At 42.6% G+C, this 22723-nt stretch overlaps 2 protein-coding genes across 2 annotated transcripts in view; one reads left to right on the top strand and one right to left on the bottom strand.

Annotated features, from left to right (window-relative positions):
- The window catches only part of SYNRG (synergin, gamma), a 110824-nt gene extending 109580 nt beyond the window's left edge, over positions 1-1244 (top strand). Inside the window, exon 19 of the mRNA XM_012648636.1 lies at positions 628-1244. Within this exon, the coding sequence (XP_012504090.1) occupies positions 628-759 (132 nt within the window). The 3' untranslated portion in view covers positions 760-1244. The remainder of the gene's footprint in view (positions 1-627) is intronic.
- A 4131-nt stretch (positions 1245-5375) lies between these two features.
- DUSP14 (dual specificity phosphatase 14) lies at positions 5376-22570 on the bottom strand. Its single transcript, XM_012648641.1, has 3 exons — positions 22455-22570; positions 7998-8085; positions 5376-6693 (listed from the first exon to the last, which is right to left on the bottom strand). The coding sequence occupies exon 3, from the start codon at positions 6599-6601 to the stop codon at positions 6005-6007; it is 597 nt and encodes a 198-aa protein (XP_012504095.1). The 5' UTR covers positions 6602-6693; positions 7998-8085; positions 22455-22570; the 3' UTR covers positions 5376-6004.
- Positions 22571-22723: the final 153 nt, after the last annotated feature.

Raw genomic sequence — 22723 nt, forward strand, 5'->3', positions numbered from 1 at the left:
GGACTACTTTAGTTGACCATAGCTACTGCTCATCTGGAAATCATTCTTATATGTTTAATATCCATTTAGTTAGAGGTTTTTTTTGTTTTTTTTTTTTTTTTTTTTTTTTACAAACTATACCTGTTTGAATTTTTAATTATGTAGATTTAGTTATCAGCTCCCAGTGCAATTAGATCCTAAGGGTTATCTGTTATTTTCTTATATTTTTTTTCATGATGGTAATCAGCCACAGAAACCTAAAGCATTAGCATGTTACAGTCAAATGCCAGCCTCAGGAGCAGGGCTCCTTCAGCACAGTGAGGGTAAGAATTATCCACAGCCCTGGGCTACTTTAGTTCCCCATATCGTGATCCCTCCGCTCCTCCCATAACCTCTGTCTGCCTTTTCTATGAAAGATTTGGCCACCTTTTGCTGAAATTGGGTCTAGTGGTAACCATTTTTATACCTTTAATTAGCAGCGAAACACTTTCTCACTTGAATTCCTGTAGCTACCTGCTTAGCTCTTGTGTGTGCGTCACTTTGGCCTCAGCCTCTGTGACCTGGAGAGGTGTACACGTGGGGTTGCTGAAAAGCCCTCAGATGCAGAAAAAGCCCGACTCGCCCCACATCTCTGTTTATTTCTGGCAGGCATTCAACTCAGAAACAGACAGTTTCAAGCTGGCATATGGAGGGCACCAGTATCATGCCAGCTGTGCCAACTTCTGGATCAACTGTGTGGAACCAAAACCTCCTGGCCTCATCCTGCCTGATTTGCTCTGAAAAGCTCCTCTATGAAGCACCAACCATTTTGTTTTTTTTTTTCTTGTCACACCCCCTGGGGTGACAAGGGCCCCCAAGGGCCCAATAAACAGAATTCAAGTACTGCATCCATGAATCTGTCTGAAGAATTCCCCAAGAGGCAGGGTGGGGGGAGCGCTGTGGAGGGGCCCAGTCATTCCTGCAGGGCCTTTGGTCCCTCAGTCCCACCGCCCGTCTTTGGGATAGCGTGCAACAGCCCTACCTAAACCGCATGTGGCACCAAAAGTTTGCTCACGTGTCTCTAGCTCTCTTAAGATGTTTTAAAACATGGACCACAATTTTCTCTATCTAAGGAATGATTTACTGCTGCAATACTGAAACTGTGAAGAGTCGACATTTGAAGAAAAATATTGTCGTGGGACTGGAATTGGCAAGACTGTTTTGAGCCAGTGCTTATTTATTTCTAAAACACATTTTGTCCTGTGAAGTAGAATGCATTTATCCACATTCAGTTTGTTAATACCCGCAATGAATAAAAAGGGGAAATTGTGATTAAACTGATGCTCTGTCTTTTTATAGAGAAGGTTCTGCTGGTCTCCACTGGACAATGGCGGCAGGTAAGGGCAGATTTTACCAACTTTGCTGTCACAGCTGAACCAATTCTCTGCTCCTTTCCTTCATTTCTAAAACTGTCAACTCTCAAAAAGACTTTTTCCTAAAACATGCCTGGGCATTTTGCAGTGGTGAAGAATATTCATTTTGACAGAAGCCCAAATCCTGTGGATCAGAATGAATATCCTTCCCCTTAGGAGTCTTCGCTGAAAACCTGTTTTGCCTCACACAGAGACTGAACATGGATCTCAGACAAGACTTGGAAAGGCAGCGGAATGAAATCTTTGTGGTGGCCTGTCTCCAGATTTCCAAAGATACTGCATAGGGACCGACACTGCCTGACTTTGCAGTGTTGATAATAAAGACCTGAAAATTAATTCAGGTGAAAACGTGGAGTTCCCAGCCTAGTGAGATGTATATTTATGGTAAAGGTACATGACTTAGAAGCAGTGGAACAAATTGTTCAGAAACAGCACTGAATTTTAGAAGGAAAAGGCTCATGCTCTCTTGTTTGGGCAATTGTCTTTGCCGTTTAAACTGAATGCATAAAATCAGGGGAAAAAAATCTACGTGGCTAAAGGCTGTGCTATTCCTAGGAAGAACATACCGATCTAGGACACACATTTCTCTGGATTGTTGATTATGTGCTTTATGAAGAAATTCTAAATCTTGTTTGCTTCACTTTGTGTGACTTGGGCTCTCTGACCTAGACTTAGTTTTTATTTTTAAGCTGAAAAAGTTGCTTTTGTCTATATAATTGCTGCTTCTACATAATTAGTTTATTTTCCCCTCTCAGGACAAATTCTATCTTGTTCCATCTTACAGCTCTTACATTTTCTCCAAGAAAGGTGTGGAACGCTTTCATTAAACAGCTGTTAATGAGGCTTCTGCTCTACCTTGCTATGCACCAGAATGCAGAGATTCACTGATGAGATGCCTGTTTTTCTCATTTGCTCCATCTCCATGTACTAATGGCCGAGGCAGCTGTCTCTGAGTTGTCACCTTTAGAGCCGTTGCTCTCCACAGGGCTAAGTGGTGTTAGTAACACCACAGGTGGGCCCGTCTTCAGCAGGCTCCTCCCGAGGGCTCTGGGCTCCACTTCATCCTCGGCAGCCCGGGTGTTTCAACGTGGCGGCAGAATTCAAGCAGGCTTCTCATAAGTCTTGTAAATTCCATGACGGAACCACAATGAAAGAATCTACTTTTGCAATAAGAATGCTTCCCAGTTTGACAGAATTTATGTTGCTGAAACATTTTTTGGAAATGCTGTATGGACTGTTTTGGTCACAGTGGCCTACATCAATGACATTTTAAAAAGTAAGCACTTACCTGTTAACCAGATTGGTTTCTATTCCTAGATAAATTCCAGAATGCCTCAGATAAAATTCCTAAGTACAATCACCGCCTTCCTTACCAAGTATGATAGGTTTAGTCATTCCTTAGGCGATGCAAGAGGAAAATCCAGCAGGCGTCAACAAAAAGCCTTTGCTATGAAAAGTATCCACTACCTTTCATATCTGTTTAATACTTGAAATGCTTAATTAGACACTACCAATAAGGAGTTGGGGAGTATGGAATACCATTGTGCTGCTTTCCTTTATTTATCCACTTTTATTAAAATGACTCAACGTCGCATTCAGCTTTACCTCAGCTCTTCTCGTTAGCCAAGAGCCCAGTGTCCTTGGAAACCGTAACCAAGGTTACTTATTTCCATACTGTGTATTGTGTCAGGCGGCTTCACCCCACTGCTTGAGTGGCGATTAATAAGCAGTTTTTTTTTCTTGTATTGCATTTTGTCTTTCAAATTTTTATGACTTAAGTGAGTAATTTAATTTTTGTCTGGACATGCTTGAGATGGAAGAGATACAGGATATGTTAGGGTATTTTCCATGCTTTATTTTTCCTGTGGCTACTAGTTAGCTTTCCACAGGAGTTGTGTATTTTTAAGTATTTGAATATTTTGTGTACATATACATATTTTGAGGGTTTTTTTCAGTCTTATTTGTTTAAAGATGTCTTCTACTTGCCTGTTTAATTAGTGAATTCTCAAGCTTTGAAAAGATGATAGGGGCTGTATGGTACAGAAATTTGAAATGCTTACTTTGCCCTGGGGACCACTACAAAAATTCCCCTTAACACCTTCTCAGTCAAACACCTTCCTTTGTGAACAGCTAATAAACTGTGACATTTTCAGAGACATTTGCCATTCAGAAGGGAGCATTATAGACTGCTGGAGACCATTCCAGCAAATGTCAGAATGCAGGGCAAGATGTGTTTAGCCAGTGGTTTTTTAATGTTTAGGTCACTTAGTATTTCTTTGGAAAAGTGTGCACCAAATAACAATATTGATAAGCCCTCTCCTTGCAAGGTCAAGCTGAGGAAATAAAGCTTAAGTAGAATAGCTCTTGGCTGAAAAATGCCACTTTACAAATACTTTTCTAACAAAGTATCATTGTAACAAAATTTTTACTTACATTATATGTTGAAGTGAATATAGTGTAAGTGGCTAAAAATAGTATTCACATGTGATATCTCATTATTTTGTAGCCATGGGTCCATAGTGAAATGGGTTGTCTGGTGTGTGATGTGTAATTTGGTCCTGTATTTTAAAAGATGGTGTGGCTTTTCTCCTTTGTTTACATTTTAATAAACAATTGCCCTAATTGACATGTTTAAACATTATAAAGCTTGACCTCTAAAATACTTTCCGGGTCTGCTCTGAAATAACTACTTGTTAAACTACACTGACAGTAAAACACAAGTATAGAAGAATGTCATGCTACTATACTAGACTTTTGCTTGGTCTTTTCTTTGCTGGGTTAAGATTTCACATAGATGCAAGCCATTAGGATGAATGGGGGCCCCAGCACTTCGATGAGAAAGGTGTTAGGCTTCCCAAGCATGAAGAACATTCTTAGCTACATCCCCATAGAGCTGTTTGCCAGATTTCTTAGGAAATTTTCTTTAATTACCAAGAACATGTCCCCAGGTGTTTTCTTACTATATACAATGATTGTTTTGGAGGCCTTATTCAGAGCTACTAGACTTAAAGATGTTTTCATACTAAAGAAGCCATAGCCTCCCTGGATTATTTTGTTTTTATTGTTTTTTGATTATATGCTAATGTAGCATTTGTTGGTTCCTCTGATTTCCCATAGACAGTATTAACAGTAGTTAATTTTAATTTTTTTCATTTTTATTTTCCTATTTAGACAATAATGCATGTTTTTAAGAATGGGCAAGTGGCATAAAACAAGAAAAAGGAGAATTTAGATTGAAGACATTGCTACAAACCAGGTAAAATCTGGACGATACAATTTGTCTAAATATGTAGCTACTGGCATATTCAAGGCTTCCTGCCAAAATAGACTAAAAAATCTAGGAAATCATTGCACTGATAAGCAAGCTACATTCTACCGGACCAGTGAAGTAGAATAAAGCAGTGCTGTGACAGTGGTTCTCATTGTCTGGGCAGACTTCCAGGCGGCTCTCCCTTCTGAAAGTGAGGGGCAACCTGGTAAACGCCAGTGGTTTCCCAGGAATGGAATAGAAAAGAGCTCATTAAACTTCTACCACATCCCCGATGAGTTGTGCTGTCAAATTTACTAGGAGCAGTGAACTAGATGACATTTCCGAAGTTAAACAAAGGAAGCCATTGTTATTTGCTTATGACTTACATTGAGGTTTGGGTTAGGGCATTCCTCTGTGAGTTAATAGGCAGAGACACACCTTTTGTTGAAAACCAGTTCCTTTGAGAGAGGATTCACTGGTTTGGTGCATTCCACTTACCCAGAGAAAACTGAAAACAGCACCTTTTATCAGAGTGTACATCCTATACTATTTTCCAGTGTTGTGAATGATATACCTGCCCATCTGCAAGAATGTGAAACACTGACATGATTCGGCTGGGATGTCTTGTTTTAGGTAGTGTTCATAATCGTCACAAGAGCCATATTTTAGCACAATCATTAGACAGCATCTTTCTTCCATCAACACGCACCTTGAAATTATTAGTAAAAATTTTAATGTTAAGCAGATATATTTATTAAAAATAGTGCTAATATCTTGGGCACACTGATTCCAAGAGGGCTTTTGCAGCAGATTTCATTATAATTACTTAACAGCTAAATAATAAAGGTTTATTTAACTTACAGATTTACTAAATAATAGGAAAGGAAAGAGTAGGGCTAATCCAGTAGAGACTGAAGCTGGTATCAATCTTCCCTAAGCATCTGTGTGGTCGGCAGCCTTAGGCAAAGCTTGTCTCTAAAGGGTTAATCAGGGCCCTAAGTGATTTTTGCACTGAGCTCCTCCTGCACCTAACGCGGTGGCAAAAGGCATGGGATTCAGAATAAAGCAGAACCAGTTTATTAAACTGTTCAAATTGTTAAAAATGATTAAAAGCCAGTTCAAGATTTTCATAAACACTATTCCAAAATGTTAGTTTTAAAAATGTTCCTAGCAATGTATGCATTCCCTTTATGTCCCTCCCCTCCCTCCTTATCTCTTAAAATAAACTTGAATACCCAGTGTAAAAAACACTTGAGGGAGAACCGAAAGTCAACCATTTGAGAAGAAAAGTGAAGAGGGGAGCAGACAGTGTGTAGCAGATGCTGGCACTGCTCAGGGGCTGCTGATGCAGGCTTTGGTGGCATTAAATCCCCCAGTAAGGCATCAGGTGTCGGGACTCTTTCTCATAAACGTCTGGAACTATGCCATAAGGCGTCTGTACCATTTTAACCGTTGACTTCCCAAAGAGCTGGCGCTCATAGTCTATCAGCTGCCTCCAGAAGCCTACGTTGGGCCTGATGACAGGCCTCCGGGCTTTCACCCAGTTGTACGCCTCCAGCAGGCACACGTTGTGGAATTTCATCAGGTAAGCGATGCAGAGAGTGGCTGAGCGGCTCACCCCTGCAGCACAGTGCACCAAGGTGGCCCCATGCTTCCTGCTCACGCTGTGGATCTTGTCGGCCACAGTGTCAAAGTACAGTCCAATGGGGGCATGAGGCATGTCAGCCAGAGGCACTTTAACATATTCAAATTGGGGCCAGTTGAAATTGGGGATCTCAATGGTAGCATTAACAATGCAGGTGATGCCACGAGCCTGGAGGAGGTGCCGATTGGAGGCCACACTGCCTCTGCCCAGGAAGAGAGAGGAGGTGATTTGAGCAATGCCTCCTATGTCTCCCTCGGAAATCATCCGAGGGGCCATGAGAGTCCTTGGTAGCGTGCTGTGACCTCTGGAGCTCATGAAGACGCCAGCAATCACACTTGCATCGTTGGGGGCAAGACCAGAATGTTTTGTTTTCCTCCGCCAAGGAATCCAAAATCACAATCTCTTTCCTGCAAAATACAGGTATTAGTCAGTACTTTATTTTTTATTTATTTATTTTAAGACGACGTCTTGCTCTGTCACCCAGGCTGGAGTGCAGTGGCATCATCATAGCTCACTGTAACTTCAAACTCCTGGGCTCTAGTGATCCTCCTGCCTCAGCCTCCCAAGTAGCTGGGACTACAGTCACGTGCCGCCACACCCAGCTTTTGTCAGTACTTTAAATGCTATTGATTCATCCTAGCCTTCTGCAGTGTTTGTGGAATGGAAAGTAAAAGGATTAAAATTATTTTTTATAATATAGTACATTCTTTCAAGGATGTAGACAAATTATTTTCTATCAATTAACAGGAAAAGTAGTCTAAGACATCAACATATAAACTCAATGTAAAACTCAGTTCTCTGATGATTGTCAAAAAAAAAAAGAAAAAAAAAACTAAGTGGAAGTAGTCATCCTGTTATCTCTCCTATTTTTGGAAAAGTTCAAGACAGAAACGTGCCTGACTAGTTCCTGAACAGCAGTCTTGCAGGGTCCTGCTCCTACTGGGGGAGTGGGGCTCCTTGGTGATTAGGAAGAAAGCAGAAATTATGATCTCCCCACAGCCGTGTCTTTTCCTGCACTTCTTGCCTACTTCTTGTCTGCTTCCATAGCTATGACGGCTGTTATTTTCCTAACCTAATCCGAGACGTGGCAATCTTACAAAGGTAAGAAAGTGATCTCACCTTAGGTAATGTGTTTAATGAACTGCCTTTATGAACTAAAAAGATACTGAATTGGATCAGGGGCAGTAAAGTCAGATCACCTGAGCCCCCAATTATTTAAAAGCAACTATTTCCCATCATATTTGTGACATGTGAACACTTTGGAAATCCAATTAGCTTTAGGTAACTTGTGCTGTGGCATTTCCATGGAAATAATTCCAGGCAATTTGAAGGTCATGGTCTTAAAAGTTTATTCCTACAAGCTAAATGAGCATTTTACCTAACCTGATCCTGGGTATAGCTAAATGATAACCTCACCCTCCTCTATCATTTAATTCTAAGCTCCAAGATGAATCCCACCGACTGAAAATCTATATTCTCTCATAAGTACAGTGTTTGTTTACTATAAAATGTCTACGTATGTTAATAACAATGGTTTCCAGAGATTTTAGACACATCAATCCCTCTCATCACAAAATCGCAGTGCTTCATGGTCTGTGCCCAGTGGGAAGTGTGCTCACCCGCACCCAGGGTACCATAAGGAAGCCAGAAGTGACTTCAGTCAGATGAGAACATCCCCAGCTTCCACAGAGGCAATCCTGGGGCTACTCACTTGCTCAACAGTCCGGTGTACACTGCAGCCCTCGGTCTGGATCCAGAAAGTCCTGAGTAGTGCTGGTTATAGTGGATACAAATCAGATCTGCAGAAAGACAAAGAGGCGAGGATATGCCCAATCAGGAAGTTCAAAAGAATTCCTCATGGGTTTTTAATACTAAACCAGGTTTGACTGAAATCAATCTAGGAAGTCAAAGGTGTGCTAAATATTTCTAGGTGTGCACTTAAGAAATGCACCAGTAAGAAACAGCAACCTCAAGCCAGGCACGGTGGCATTCACTTGTAATCCCTATAACTTGTGAGGTTGAGGTGGGAGGATCGCTTAAGCCCAGGAGTTTGACGGCAGCCTGGACAACACAGCGAGACCCTGTCTCAAAAGACAAAAAAAAAAAAAATCAACCTCAGCCTCAGCTTTTTGTTAATGACACATAACGCATGGTGTGACAAATGTTAAGTATAGTTTTGGCAATTACAAAGACAAATCTCCTTTTGAAAGAAGCTTCAGAGGCCACAACATATCAATAAAATGTGAAGGCAATACAGAATGTTCACTGGGCCACAAGGTACAAAAGTGAGTCTCTTCCATGTACCCTCAGTCACCCCGGCAGTGTGAAGGACTAGACCAGACACCACAGCGGGTAGAACAGCTAAGCAAGATGCAGGCAAGACAAGCAGCCATGTGACTATAACACGATGCAGGAGAGTGTTTACCAGGGAAGAAGCCTAAGTCAGCTGCTGGCAGGCGTGGCCAGGAGTGATGACATTGCACATGGCAATGAGGATGTGGCTATAACCATGAACACTGGTGCTCACGAGAGTAATTGGACATTTTAGTTTTTCTTTTCCATGGTGGCCATCCTTTTTTATTCATTTATATAATAATATGATGAGCACCGTGAACATCATTAAAAATGTGTTCCTCTCCCATCTGTTCCCCTGCCTCTCCCAGGTAACCATCACACTTTAATTTTTATTTTTGGGGCTGGGCACAGTGGCTCATGCTTGTAATCACAGCACTCTGGGAAGCTGAGGCAGGAGGATCGCCTGAGCCCAGGAGTTTGAGACTGCAGTGAGCTATGGGTGCACCACTGCACTCCAGCCTGGGCAACAGAGCAAGACCCCGTCTCTAAAAAAAAAAAAAAAATTTTTTTACAGCTCTGTTGAGTGTTGAGATATAACTGACATACAATCTGATAAACAAGTATACAACTTGATGAGTTTTGACATATGTATACACTTGAGACACCATGACCTCAAAATAATAAACATTATCACCCCTAAAAAATTTCCTCGTGGTCTTTTATAATCCATCCCTCTCTTGCCCTCTAAACCCATTCCCAAGCAACCATTGATTTTGGTTTTTTTTGGTCCCTATAGTTTGCACTCTACACTTTTATATAAACGGAATCTACAATATTTTGTTTTGGTCTGGCTTCCTTCATTCAGCATAATTACACTGACATCCATGATGCTGGGTTATCAATAGTTCATTCCTTTTTATTGCTGAGTATTCTACTGTGTAGATATATACCAGATACCATGACTGGTTTATTTACCTACTGATGGACATCAGGTTGTTTCTAGTTTAAAACTATTAAAGAGTAGAGCTGCTATGAACATTCATGTACTGGTACTTGTGTACACATACACCTTCCTTTCTTTTGGCTAAATGCCTAGGAGTGAAGGGCTAGGTCAAATGACATATGTATATTTAACATTTTACATTACTTTTTTAAAAGAAAAGTTTAAAAATAGTTGTATCACTATAGTGCAGTGGTTCTCAAACTCGCACATGTATTGCAATCACCTGGAGGGCTTGTTAAAACAGATTGCTGGGCCCTCACCCCAGAGTTTCTGATTCAGTAGTTGTGGATTCCCCAGGTGATGGGTGATGCTGCTGGTCAGGGGAAACACTTTGAGAACCAATGCAGAGGTGGATGCTATGGGGTGCTGCGTAGATTCCCTGTAAGACTGAGGCGTGCACGGTGCTGGTGCTGACAGCTCACAAGTCCCTCCCAGAAATTGCCCTAGTCTGAAGGGAGCTGCCTCACCCAAGGTTACACCCCTCTTTGGGAGCCCACATCTGATGACTAGTTAATGCTGCAGGGGCACAGAGAGAGGTACACAGGTGAAATTGCATCATGAGGAGGAACGAGGGCATAGGCACATAAGGCAACGTATGTTGGATGTAAAATATAAAGAGGGCAGAACTTTTAGGTGAGAACACTCTTTCCTACAGCAGAGCAGTCTCCTGCCACTTCCTAGTCTTTGCCTGGCAGAATCCTACTAGTTTACAAAGCAAAGTCGCTGTGGTATTAAACACAAAATTAGGCCTTCGAACTGCTGGTTTCAAGCTCCCCTCAATGTGGAAAATCTGGAAGATGTTAATCAAATTTCCAAGTAGGTTATCTAGTTGTCTATTTTTTTAGCACATGTTCAAGTGAAAATTACTGTTGTCTAATTAAGAAGGACTCAGCCTTGTGTCCTCCCAAATGATCATGCTGTCTGGGAAGCCACTGGCCCTCCCGAGGCAGGGTGCCCAGGCTCACTGTGGAAGCCTGGCTTATTCTGTTAGCTCAGCAGTGATAGGGTACTTGGTGCTGCAGGGAAAACAGATTGTGAGCCCTCGGGGCAGAATCCAAGTGAGACAGACAGGATGCTCCATTCCTGCTGCTGCTAGTCCATCTCCTGCCAATAAACCTGCTTAAAATGCCAAAGCTGGTCCAAAGTTTCAGAAAAACAACTGCTGCCAGAGAGCACTCAGAGGGCACAGACGTTATATAGATGCTCCTCTGACATAACACACCTGACCCCCTTTACAGATTGGAAAATGCAAGGGTGAGATCATTTCAACTTGAGAAGACAAATAAAACCAAGAAAAGATCCAAGGTATCCAGACGTCTAGCTCAAGACCGCACACTGCTTCTCTGCATGACTGTGCAGGGCGGCTGTGTTCTCATCACCTGCCTTACACCTTACACGCTCTACCACCACCAGCCAGCACCTGCGATGCACGAAAGGGGTCTTGGATCTGCACAAGAACGTGTTTAAATGCTGCTTACAGAAAAGACCGAGCCCAGATGGGCTGAGCTGCTCCGGTTTCACCTAGTGCCAGAACAGGGAACTACTGCCACAGCCTGGTACACCATGCAGCACACAGAAAGCCCTCCTGACAGCAGAGCGACCTTGGCAAGGAGTAGTCCCAGAGTAGGCACAACAAGAAGCCCTAGTTTGGTCCAGTTCTAAGATTAGCAGAACCTGATCCTAAAGAATAAAAGAAACCCATGGGTATTATGTCATAGGTGCATGAAAATCAACTTAGTAAATGTGTCCTGGGAAACGGGGAAAGGAGATCTGTTAGGAGAGTTTGACCCATATTTGAGGGATCGAAAGTTGCATGGTGCTCTCTGAGTGAACATGCCACTCCCACTCACTGGTCTCTGGCAGGAGGATGACCAGGGAGAATGGTGAAGACTGTCCACGTCGCTGTCCATGGTGATCAACTCGGCCTTCCCAAGTTGCTCTGGCAGCTGCATTTATGTCTTGGGAGGAAAAAATGCTTTCCTGGCCAGAGGAATAGGGGTGGGGTACCGTGAGGGATAGAAAGGAGCAGTTATCCTAAACCAACCCCAGGGAGGCTTTTTTGTTTGTTTTTTAACCAGCTATAAGCAACAGCTTGTCAGAGATGATGCTGTTCTCTTTGAATAATAAGCATCGAGCACTAAGTACTAAACAAAATGCAGAATTAGTGTCTTCCTAGGGGGCCTATAATCTCAATAATGCATAAGCTAATCACCAGCGAATGCTCCCAGCACTGGAGAGCTCCTGGGATGCAGGCACAGCCCTGTGGTTACCACTGGCATCCGGGCCTGCAGCGGTGATGACCGCCACGCAGAGTCGCTGCCTGGGCTCTATTCTGAGCATCCAACCTAGTGCCATGGAGGCCACTTTTCTTTTCTTTTTTAAAAAATGCTGACAACCACTAGAATCGCCAGTTAAAGAACTGACCTTCTATCTAATTCTATCTACTGCTTTTTCCTCTCATGTTGAACAAACAGAAAATGGCCACAATGGTTCTAGAGATGACTGTGTAAAATGATCTGACTAAAATATTTTTAGCTTTAGGAATTTCAGAGGGTCAGAGTACATACTGAAGGCCTACACTGTTACTTTTTTTATATTTGAAAAGCTTATGTAAGGCCAAGCATGGTGGCTCACGCCTGTAATCCTAGCACTCTGAGAGGCTGAGGCAGAGGATCACTTAAGATCAGGAGTTAGAGACCAGCTTCAGCAAGAGTGAGACCCCATGTCTACAAAAAACAGAAAAAATAATCTGGGCAAGGTGGCAAGTGCCTATAGTCCCAGCTACTTGGGTGGCTGAGGCAGGAGGATCACTTGAGCCCAGGAGTTTGAGGTTGCTGCAAGCTAGGATGATGCCACTGCACTCTAGATGGGGTAACAAAGCGAGACTCTGACTCAAAAAAAGAAAAAAAAAAAAAGACAAGCTTATGCAATCACATTTTCACTTATTATAAAGTAAATATCTATCTAGTTCTTTTATTTAAAAAACCCTTAAAGTCATTCTTTTTAAAACAGAAGCATTTTAGCCTACACTGTCATAAATAAATAAATACTACCTTTCTCATCCATTTTCATTATTTAATCAGAAATGTATTCTACTGGGGGAAAAGTTAAAATATTCAAATAAACATGAATATTAAAACAATTTTTTTATAAATAAAATCACTATGTGGCAATCTTGCATTAATGTAAAATAACTTTCTCACACAACATTCAGAATAAAATTCAAACAATGAGTTATATTCATATTAAAGTAAAATGAAGTAAAAGATATTCACAAATTGCTCAGTCACCTAGAAAGCTTTAGCAGTTTGGCTAAAACACCTCAACATCTTCCACTTACGTTTGGAGGAGGGGGCATTTTTGCTTTTCCTATCATATTAATTAACTGATATGATAGTGTTCTGGGATGAGGATAAATACACATGATACACATGAAGCTAAAGACAGAGTCCCCATTCTGGTTTAGCCACAAATACTCTCCCAGTGTGACACGCAGCTATAGATCAACTGCTCATGTAGTTGTGACCAGGCTGCCCTTCTCGATGTGGGTGTGTGGACCACTGGCCCATTCCCGCTGTGTTCGCTGAGCCTAACAAAAACCAATCACTGTAAGATACTAGCCAGCTGCTGGAGGTAGACTATGCCCAGCCCAAATAAGCAGATGGGCAGTCCACTTGAGGAGAGCAGAAAAAAACACAGCAGTATCGTGACACAGATGCACAGACTTTGAGAAGTTTCATTCTGTATGATAAATCCATACATTCTCCATGTTGGAAATCAGATGAGTCAAACAGGAAGGAGAGGCTATCAATAACTATAAAAGGTAAAGATCTGCATTTATTTGGGTGCCATGGGGCAATCTGTTCACATCTGGAATTGAATTTTTGAATTTGGTCCTCACCCACCTCAGTGCTTAAATTACTTACCACTCATTGACACCGCAGTATTTTACTGAGTTCATGCTATGTGTTCAACACCATGCTAAGTGTTGTTGTGGACGGCTGCAGAATGCATTTGCCAAAGATGGCCACAACAATATCTCCCATCCCACATGGTGTTCTTACAATGTAATCTTGACACTCCTCCCATCCAACGGCAGGGCTGATGTCCCTTCTCCTTGAACCTGGAGAAAGCTCTGTGACTGCCTCAACCAAGAGAATACAGTAGCAATGATGCTTCTGAGGCTAGATTATAAACCTCTCACTGCTACCTTGTTCTCTTGGGACTTGCTCTTGGAACCCAGCTGCCATGCTGTGAGGGAGCCCAAATTTGCCCAACGGAGCTACCACAGGGAGAAGCCATATTTGGATGTCCTGGCCAATAGTCCAGTTGAAGTCCCAGCTGATAGCCAAGATCAACCACTAGATATGTGAGGAGAGGCACTTCAATATGATTTTAGCTCCTAGCTATCAAGTTACTCTGGGGCTTTGAATCTTCCAGCTGAGGCCCTAGATACTGTGAAGCAAAGACAAGTTGTCCCCCCATGTGAGGTCCAAATTCCTGACCTACAGGAATCTATGAGCACAACACAAATAGTTATTTTACACCACTGAGTTTTGGAATTGTATTATGCCGCAACAGTAACTGCAACAGGAATATTTCACCTTTAGGTGAAATAAGACACAACCCTGGCCACTGAAGTATCTGCTTGGTAAAATAACATAAAACAAACAAAAAAGAGGCACAACCCCGTACTAGGATTTTATCACCTTAAAGAGATGACACAAGTCACACATATAAAAAGCACTAATAATAAGAGATAGACTAACATTAAGTGAACCAAATTATTAGTGTGAACTGGGTACTGTACCAATGCAAAGGGAAGGCACAGGATCAAAGCACAATAAAAACAGCCAAGGTACTGAACAACTGAATTGTTTCTTGGGGAGGTGTCTTACAGATTGTACTATCATGCTTTTTCTCCAATCCATTCAAAATGTGCTGCCATTCTTACAAGAGTCTCCTTATTTTTAGATCCTGAATGAAGAATACAAGCCCTTTTCTATAAGCTCCTCACTACTCAAAAAGTGTGACCCAAGGCCCAGCAGCATCAAAACCATCTTCAAGCTTGATAAACATACAGAATTTCAGGCTCTATCCCAAGAACAATAGTATCAGATGCTGCAGTTTAACAGCATCCCAGGTAATCCATATACACATTTTTAAAAAACACAGGTGCACACCTGTAGTCCCAGCTACTCAGGAGGCTGAGGCAGGAGAATCACTTGAGCCCAGGAGTTGGAGGTTGCAGTGAGCTATGATCATGCTACTGTGCTCTAGCCTGGGCAACGAAATGAGACCTTGTCTCTAAAATTTAATTCATTAAAAAATTTAAAAAGTGTCAGAAGTGCTGCTCTCATTAATCTGCTTCATCCTGTCCACTGGACTTGCTGAAGCAAACTCAAGGGCCTGTCCTGTGTAAGCAACGTGAGCCTGCTCAGCCTCTCACGGGACAGCATCATTCTGCTGTTGGGGCTCCCAGATGAGGAATCAGAGGTAAACAGAGCTGAAGAGGCTTTCCCAGACTCTACACAGAAAGTTAATAATCCCACTGGGATCCAGAACGCTCCTTCCTTGAGTTGTCCATTTGTTGATCAGTCATACAATCTGACCACAACAGATCAACTCATCCAAAGATGACCAAAACGTACATATCATGGGGGGGGGGGGGGGGGCGGGCTGCAAAGAAAAAGCAAGGAAGGAACATGAAGTCAATCTGCTTGTGCTTTATATCTATAATATGGATATTAATCTCTAAAAATCCGAAACTGCTAGGTATGAGATGGTCTTCGGGAGTGAAAAATCTGATAAAACTGAACCAAGAAAATGCTTGCTAAAGTCCACAATTACCTTTAAACCTGGTTGGTGACAACTGAAAACCAATTTGAGCAATGGCCTATATAAAAATATTTTTAAATCTTCTAGGAGTAAGTGGTAAAAATTAAATGGGAATCATAGATGCTTGCTTAATTGGTAAACTTTGATTTAGATAAGGCAGAATATCTATAGGCAGAGTACTTAAAAAAAATCACCCATATCAGCAGTAAAACCCAGGTAGGTATGAGTTTGCCTCAAAACTACCAAAGTCGCTACTGCCCTCTGAGAAGCAGGACGACAAAATCTCAGAATATGCAGCCTTTTCATAAATAAGATCTCAGTCCTTATAAGTTCATTATTACTTTAAGGAAAACAAAGAAAGAATTTATAAATTAGAATGCTCTTTAGAATGCAGATTCCTAGGACCCACCCTACACCTAATGAATCAGAATTTCTGGAGGTGAAAGCCTGGGAATTTACATTTCTAGCAAGTAGTATTTCTAAAAATATATTAAGCCGATATTGTGGAAAAGATAAATATTATCTACTGTAATTGCTAGGATACATGGAACAAGAAACTCAATAAATGTAATTTATTTTTAAAGATTATTTTCAAATAAAATAATACAGTCATTTGGCTTTAAGATACCATCCAGTATAAAAAATCCCATTTCATTTCCATTTTGGATTATCTTTGGCTGAAAGTTTGTACCAAGAAATTGAAGCTCTATAAAACACTGACTACCTCTCCAGTGTGTGTTAACAAGGGATATGTGAAATGATGTACAACCTTTAACCATGAAAGAGTTCTGTTCCCTAAACACAGAACTTATGTGACAGTATGAAATAAAGGCTAGATGTTTCTATGTCCTTTTGACATTCAACAAAAATGCAGTTTGTATGACTCAAGGGACATCGTTTAAAAAAATGTACTGTTTGATTTATAATACATAGGTATTAATATTTAAATAAAGTGAGTTGGAAGGAAATCTGTCAAATTCATGAGAGTGGTTGTCTCAACGGAGAAGGAGAACGGGACGCAGGAAACTTTGACTTATAATGCTTACTTTTTTTTATAAAAGACAAGACAGATAAGTATGACCAATGATTTTGAGTGGTGAGTAATGATGTTGGTTAATTTGCCCTTTGTAATTTTCTATATGATTTCAATTTCTAAAAAAAAATATTTTAATAGAAGAAAATGAATGACAACAACTAGCTGTCAGTCCAAGACCCCTCTGTAGCCTCTGGCCTGTGCCCACCAATGCACTTTACACAGGAGCCAGAATAATGAGTTGATTTGGTGGGAGAGAAGTCAGCAAGGACACCAGCAAGGCACAATGGCTAAACTGGCAAAATTCTTAATTATAAATCATGACTTCAAATTTGTATTGAATTTGTATGCTGACAGTACTCTCCCAGATTTTATTTTCACCAGTGCTTCCTTAAGACTTCAAACAAGTTCCCTTCGAGGTTGCTCTCTTCCAGGAGGGGAGAGCTGGAGCTCCAGGGCTCTCTGCCATGCAATGCTTGCTCGTCAGCAGCAGCAGCAGTGTGCTCTCGTTAAAGAGCATTCTCCTGTGTACCCACAAACTCAAAGACCTAAGGAGGCAAAAAACCTGCCGTGGGCCATCGATGCTGAAACTGTTGCAGGACAGAGGCAGGAGTAAGCCCAGCAGTTGCATATGAATTTCAAAAGAGACTTTTTGTCCACTGAGACTTCAAGATGGCAGGGGGCGTGGAAAAGCTGACCAAACTGCAGCAAACTGGACCTGCAGTCTATCTCTCTGCGTGTGTGAGCCAGAAAGGGCAGTGCCAAGGTGAGCCGAGTGGGCTGCACAGTCAGGGCCTGGCCTGGCCTGAGCACTCAGACTCCTCGCCCGGGCTCGCACTGCCCGTGCCCTGCAACAGGTGGGAAATGGAGCTGCTGGTGAATGCTGCCTGCCGGAAGGCCAAGAGGATGTCAGAGAACACAAACAGGATTCCTCCTGCCATCACTCAGATTTAAGAGGTTCTGACACTACTTTTTAATTCTCCTCCTGTGGGTGCCTTTTCTTGAAAACTTCTAATTTATATGCATGTGGTTTCTAAAATGATGATTTTAGAGAATCTGAAAAAAATCTTTACTATAATAAGCAAAAAGTACTTGTAACTTATGTAAATAAAGACTGAAAGTAGAGTAATTTAGCCATTTTCCAAGATAAAAAAGAACTACAAATCTCACATTCTTTGGGCTAGTGTTCTTCCATCATCCCTCCAGCTAAGAAAAAAGAAAAAAGGATCCACCTGAGGGTACTCTGTAAAACCTACACAACTGTAGAACATTCTGCTCTAAGGACAGACTGTTAGCACACAATACTAGGCACATAGTAAGTACTCAAAACACACTTGAATTTAATAATTATCCTCAGGTGAGTTCCCCTTTCTCCTTCATCCTCTTTTGCTCTTTACACACACACACACACACACACCCCCCCCCCCCCCCCCCCTCCCTCTCTCTCTCTCTTACACACACACACACACACACACATACTCCACCCCACCCCACCCTACCTTACCCCCAGCTAGCTTTAAATCCAGCTGGCAAAACCAAACACGGGTAATCAAAGTTAACTTGGCAACTGTCTGTTCAGAAGGCAGGAATTCTATCTAACCCAGCTCTAAACCGCCCAGGTGTCTGTAGTCCCAGCTACTGCCTATAATCCCAGCTACTCCGGAGGCTGAGGAGGAATGATCGCTTGAGCCCAGGAAGTTCAAGACCTGCCTGGGCAACATAGTGAGACCTTGTCTCTAAAACAAACAAAATCCCAGCTCTAAGCTACCTTTACTTTTGCACACAAAGGAAGATTTGGGGAAAAAATACATTTTAAAGATTGTAAAAGAGTAATTTATTCCTATAGCAAAGAAGCTGTGATTACTTTGGAATTGCCAGGGCAGGAGGCACCAGGGTCTGTGCTCAGTGCCTCTCAGGGAATATGCACAGGTACACAAGTGTGTGAGCCCCGTCCTCGAGGGTACTTCCATAAGGACAGCCCTGCCTTCCCGTACACATCACACACTGACTGCCCTACATATTTAAGGCTGGACACAATGCAAGTTTTCACCAAAGGTAGGATTTACTCAAGAGCTTTAAAAGACTTCTAGGTATTAGACACTTTTATTTTTAGTACTCCATTTTGCATATTTAAATTTTCCTATAACTACTCATCTATTTAAAAAAAAAAGATTGATGGATCTATTAGGTATTTCTCAACCAAATGCAGTGAAAAAACCATTTCTGGTGTTTGAATGGTTAGTCCAAAACAGATAACTAAAATAAATATGAAAATAAATATAAATACACTGGTACATGATGGGCCAGGGATAAGATTACCTAGGACATTTATTCATTCATTCAAGAAATGTCCAAGCATATTGTAGTTAAACAGCAAATACAGTAGATTATAAATTCAAGGGTGACACCACTGAAGGAATGTAAATTGATAAAACCACTCTGAAAAACAGGCAACTAGTAAAGCTGAAAATATGCACACCTGACTCAGGACTGCTCAAAATTGCTCCGGACCAGAAACAACCCAGATGTCCATCAACAGTGGGTGGATAATCTGCGGTATGTTCATACAAAACTGAACTGACTACAGTCACAAGCAACAACATGGATGAACTTTAAAAAAAAAAAGCATGCTGTAGGAATTTAAACAAAAAATTATATAGGTGTGGGTGTATACATTTATGATGCCAACCAAAAGAAAGAAGGATCCAAAAGAATACCTACTTTGATTCCATCTGCATAGAAGTAAAAACAGGCAAAATGAAACTATTTTGTTTAGGGATTTATATTTACGGGGTAAAAACTATAGAAAAGGAAGGAAGTGATTTCCATAAAAGTGGTTTCTAAGTTACCTCTGGGGGAGGGGGAGAAGTCCTTAGGAAAAAGTAGGGGGAGGTGGCTTCTTAGCCTGCAAGATGGTTACACTGTGTTTTCTTTAAAATAGTTCATCGAGTTATCCATTTGTTTTATACCTTTTTCTGTACATTATACTTCACAATTTAGAAGGTTAAATAAATACAATGTTGATTTCCAAGAATTTAGAACCACTGAAATTCTGGCCAATCCTCTCTGAATGTCACTGTTAGCTGGTTGGCTTCATAAAGGTCAGGGACAGACCTTATTTGCCTTTTTCCCCAGCACTCAGCATAGTACCTTTAGCAATGGTAAAAGTCCTCCGTAAATGTTTAATATAGAAATCTATAAATTCTTGTAATGAATTTTGTTTTAACTCATCCATCTCCTGGAATGACTGATTTTAACTGTGCCCACATTAACACTCTCCTTTCCTTTCTTTGTCTTCATCCCAGTGAAGCTTTCATAAATAATAAAGCTACCACCTTAAATGTTAGCGGTGTTAAGTTTATACTTAGGCCTTCGTTGCTTTAGCAACTCTCCCTGCCTTCCCCTCTCTTTGATTCCTAATTACAAGCAAAGGAAGACAAAACACTTGTAGGCCTAGATTTTTTTTTTTTTTAAAATAGGCAAGTTTTCTTCCGTACCTGAGAGTCAAGCTCAGGATCCTAATGATTCAACTTACTCTGAAGTTAAAAGGTCGTCTGCACGTTGCCCTGAGAAATACCACCATACTATCAGGATTATTAAAACTTTACAATCAGTAAAGCATGCTACCTTCCCCTCTCTTTGATTCCTAATTACAAGCAAAGGAAGACAAAACACTTGTAGGCCTAGATTTTTTTTTTTTTTTTAAATAGGCAAGTTTTCTTCCGTACCTGAGAGTCAAGCTCAGGATCCTAATGATTCAACTTACTCTGAAGTTAAAAGGTCGTCTGCACGTTGCCCTGAGAAATACCACCATACTATCAGGATTATTAAAACTTTACAATCAGTAAAGCATGCTACCTGTTCTGGACAGAAGCCAAATCTCTATGAACAGACCAGCTGATTTTAAAATAATTTCAGTTTAAAAAATCGCTTTGTACAAAAAGACATTTATGAAAATGCTTAGAAAAGTCTAAAAGAATACACACAAACCGATAAAAATACAGCAGTCATTTTTGAGAAAGATGCTCAAAAGAAGGCTTTAACCTTATTAGTGAAATTTAAATTTTTTACAGAGAATGATTAATGTCTTTCTCGTAACATTGGGGAAAAGCATTTTTCATCCACCTTGCCTTAAAACAAAATCATAATTGCAATCTTACCCACCAGATCCCTCTCTAAAGTCCATCTTTTTAAAATGCTAAAGTTTTAAAGGATTTCTCCTTGACTTATGTACCTGGCCAGTTTTTTATGATATGAATATACATTTATGCCATTCTATTAAAGAGTATTATAGAATTCATACCTGCAGTCGACCAATATGAAAGATTTCAGAAGAGAACAGCACAGACACGTTCGACACTGACGTTAAAAAGACTCGGAATGAAGGAAACTGTCTTCAGTTTTATGGGGGAAAGCCAAAAATACCAAGCAACTACCTCTCCTCCCCCAAGCGTCAGAAGATGAGTCAGAGCTGGAGGCAGGAATAGGGCCCATGTGTCAAGCCGCCTGTGCAGAGCTCCTTCCTACCTCCTCCCGGCAACTCTCTTCCCTCACCCAGGCAGGGGTCTCTGTCCCAGCCTGTCCCTGATGTGAATTCTCCGGTGTCTCTGGCGAAGAAGAGGTGGTTATTCTTTCTGGAGCTACTTCATTCCCTGCGTTTTTCAAGGGAACAGAGACGGGGGGGCCTTTATGAGTCTACAATAAGGAACAATAACCAAATTGCAGCTCAAGGGAGTGGAGCTTCCAGAGTCCAGACACACACAACTTTGCAAAGAATACAGCACCTTTGTTGCCTTCATTTTAAAGAGCAGGTAGGAAATAAGCAGAGAGAAGTTGTGACTTGTCCAGTGTCATTTAACTTCGTGGCAGATCTGAGTCCCATGCATGGAGCTGCTGCTGGCTGGCTGTGGCCTGACTTTTAATTGATCTATACAATCTCAGGGAGGACCGTCCAACATTCCACCATACTTCTGAGTGGCCTTATGCAATAGGCATTCCAGGAAACATTGGGTTAAATGTCTTGGTCTATATTCCTTTAAGGTTAGTAAAGGATCCAGAGTTAGCCCTTTGCCTCTGTTTTTACATCTGTAAAACGGGAAGGTAATGCTCTCCACCTACCTCTCTTATAAAACTATAATGAACATCTAACGAGTTAACACATGCTAAATGCCTTTTCCGTCCTGCCGGATGGAAAGAACAAGGTGGTTTAAAAACAAAAAAATCCCTACACAGTAAAACTGCATTTGTAAGTCACTCCTCCTTCCCTTGCCTCTGGGATGCCCAGTTACCCCAACACTGGCTGGTACCACTGGCAACATCCACCTAAATAAAATAGAGTTATACAATCCACTTAAAGCGGCTACAGCACGCAACTCCTTTCACACACAAACAACTCAACTTCGCTCTGGAGCAAGGGTACTTAGGAGAAATAAAAAACATGTTAGCACTGTGCACACCACTCTCCTGCCGCAGAGAAAGACTCAAGTTGAATATTTGGCATCGCTGAAAGTCAAGTTGCCTCTACCAATGCACCAGAAATCTTTGCAAGATGCAAAAAGCCGCCGTCAGCTCCAGAGCGGGTGGATGCTGACGGCCGGGTGCGGAAGCCATGGCGGGTCCGAGAGCAGAGGGGTCAGGGAGGAGGAGGGGAGAGGAGCAGACGAGGATGCCCGCCATCGAGCGCAGAGGGCCGGGGTCCCGGCGTGGGCGCGCCAGCGGCAGCGGGGGAGCAGCAGGGGTGCGCGCCGAGGTTCGGCGAGGCGGGGCCGGGACGAGGGGCGCTGCGGAGGGCCCGGCGCCTCTCCTCCCCCGCCACCCCGAGAAGGCGAGGGCCGCCCGGGAGCAGGTGGGAGCGCCAGCACAAAGTTTCCAGAGCCGAGGGTCGCGCGGGCCTCCGGATCCCGCCAGCGCCCAGGGGCCCAGTCGCGCGCAGTCCCGCCCCGCCTGCCCCCACGCCCAGCCGCCCACCCCCGAAAGCCCCCGGGTCTGCGGCCCCCTACCGGCGCGGCGCGGCTTGCGGCTGGGGCTCCGTCCGCCGGCGCGGCTCGCGGTTTCTGCGGGCTGGGCGCCGCGCGCCCCTCCTCCTCCCCTCCGCCCGCGCCCGGGGCGGGCCACGCGCACGCTCCCTGCGCCCCGCCGCCCTCTCCCGGGGGGGGGCGCTCGGGACTGGGGGGGCCGCGGGGGACGCGCGGGCACCCGGCGGCGCGCCTGCGCGCTGGGGCTCCGCGACGTGCGGTGCGGCCCGGACGCGCTCCAGGCCCCTGCGACA

This window comes from Propithecus coquereli, unplaced genomic scaffold (assembly GCF_000956105.1).
Source record: "Propithecus coquereli isolate 6110/MARCELLA unplaced genomic scaffold, Pcoq_1.0 Scaffold291, whole genome shotgun sequence".
Taxonomy (NCBI): domain Eukaryota; kingdom Metazoa; phylum Chordata; class Mammalia; order Primates; family Indriidae; genus Propithecus; species Propithecus coquereli.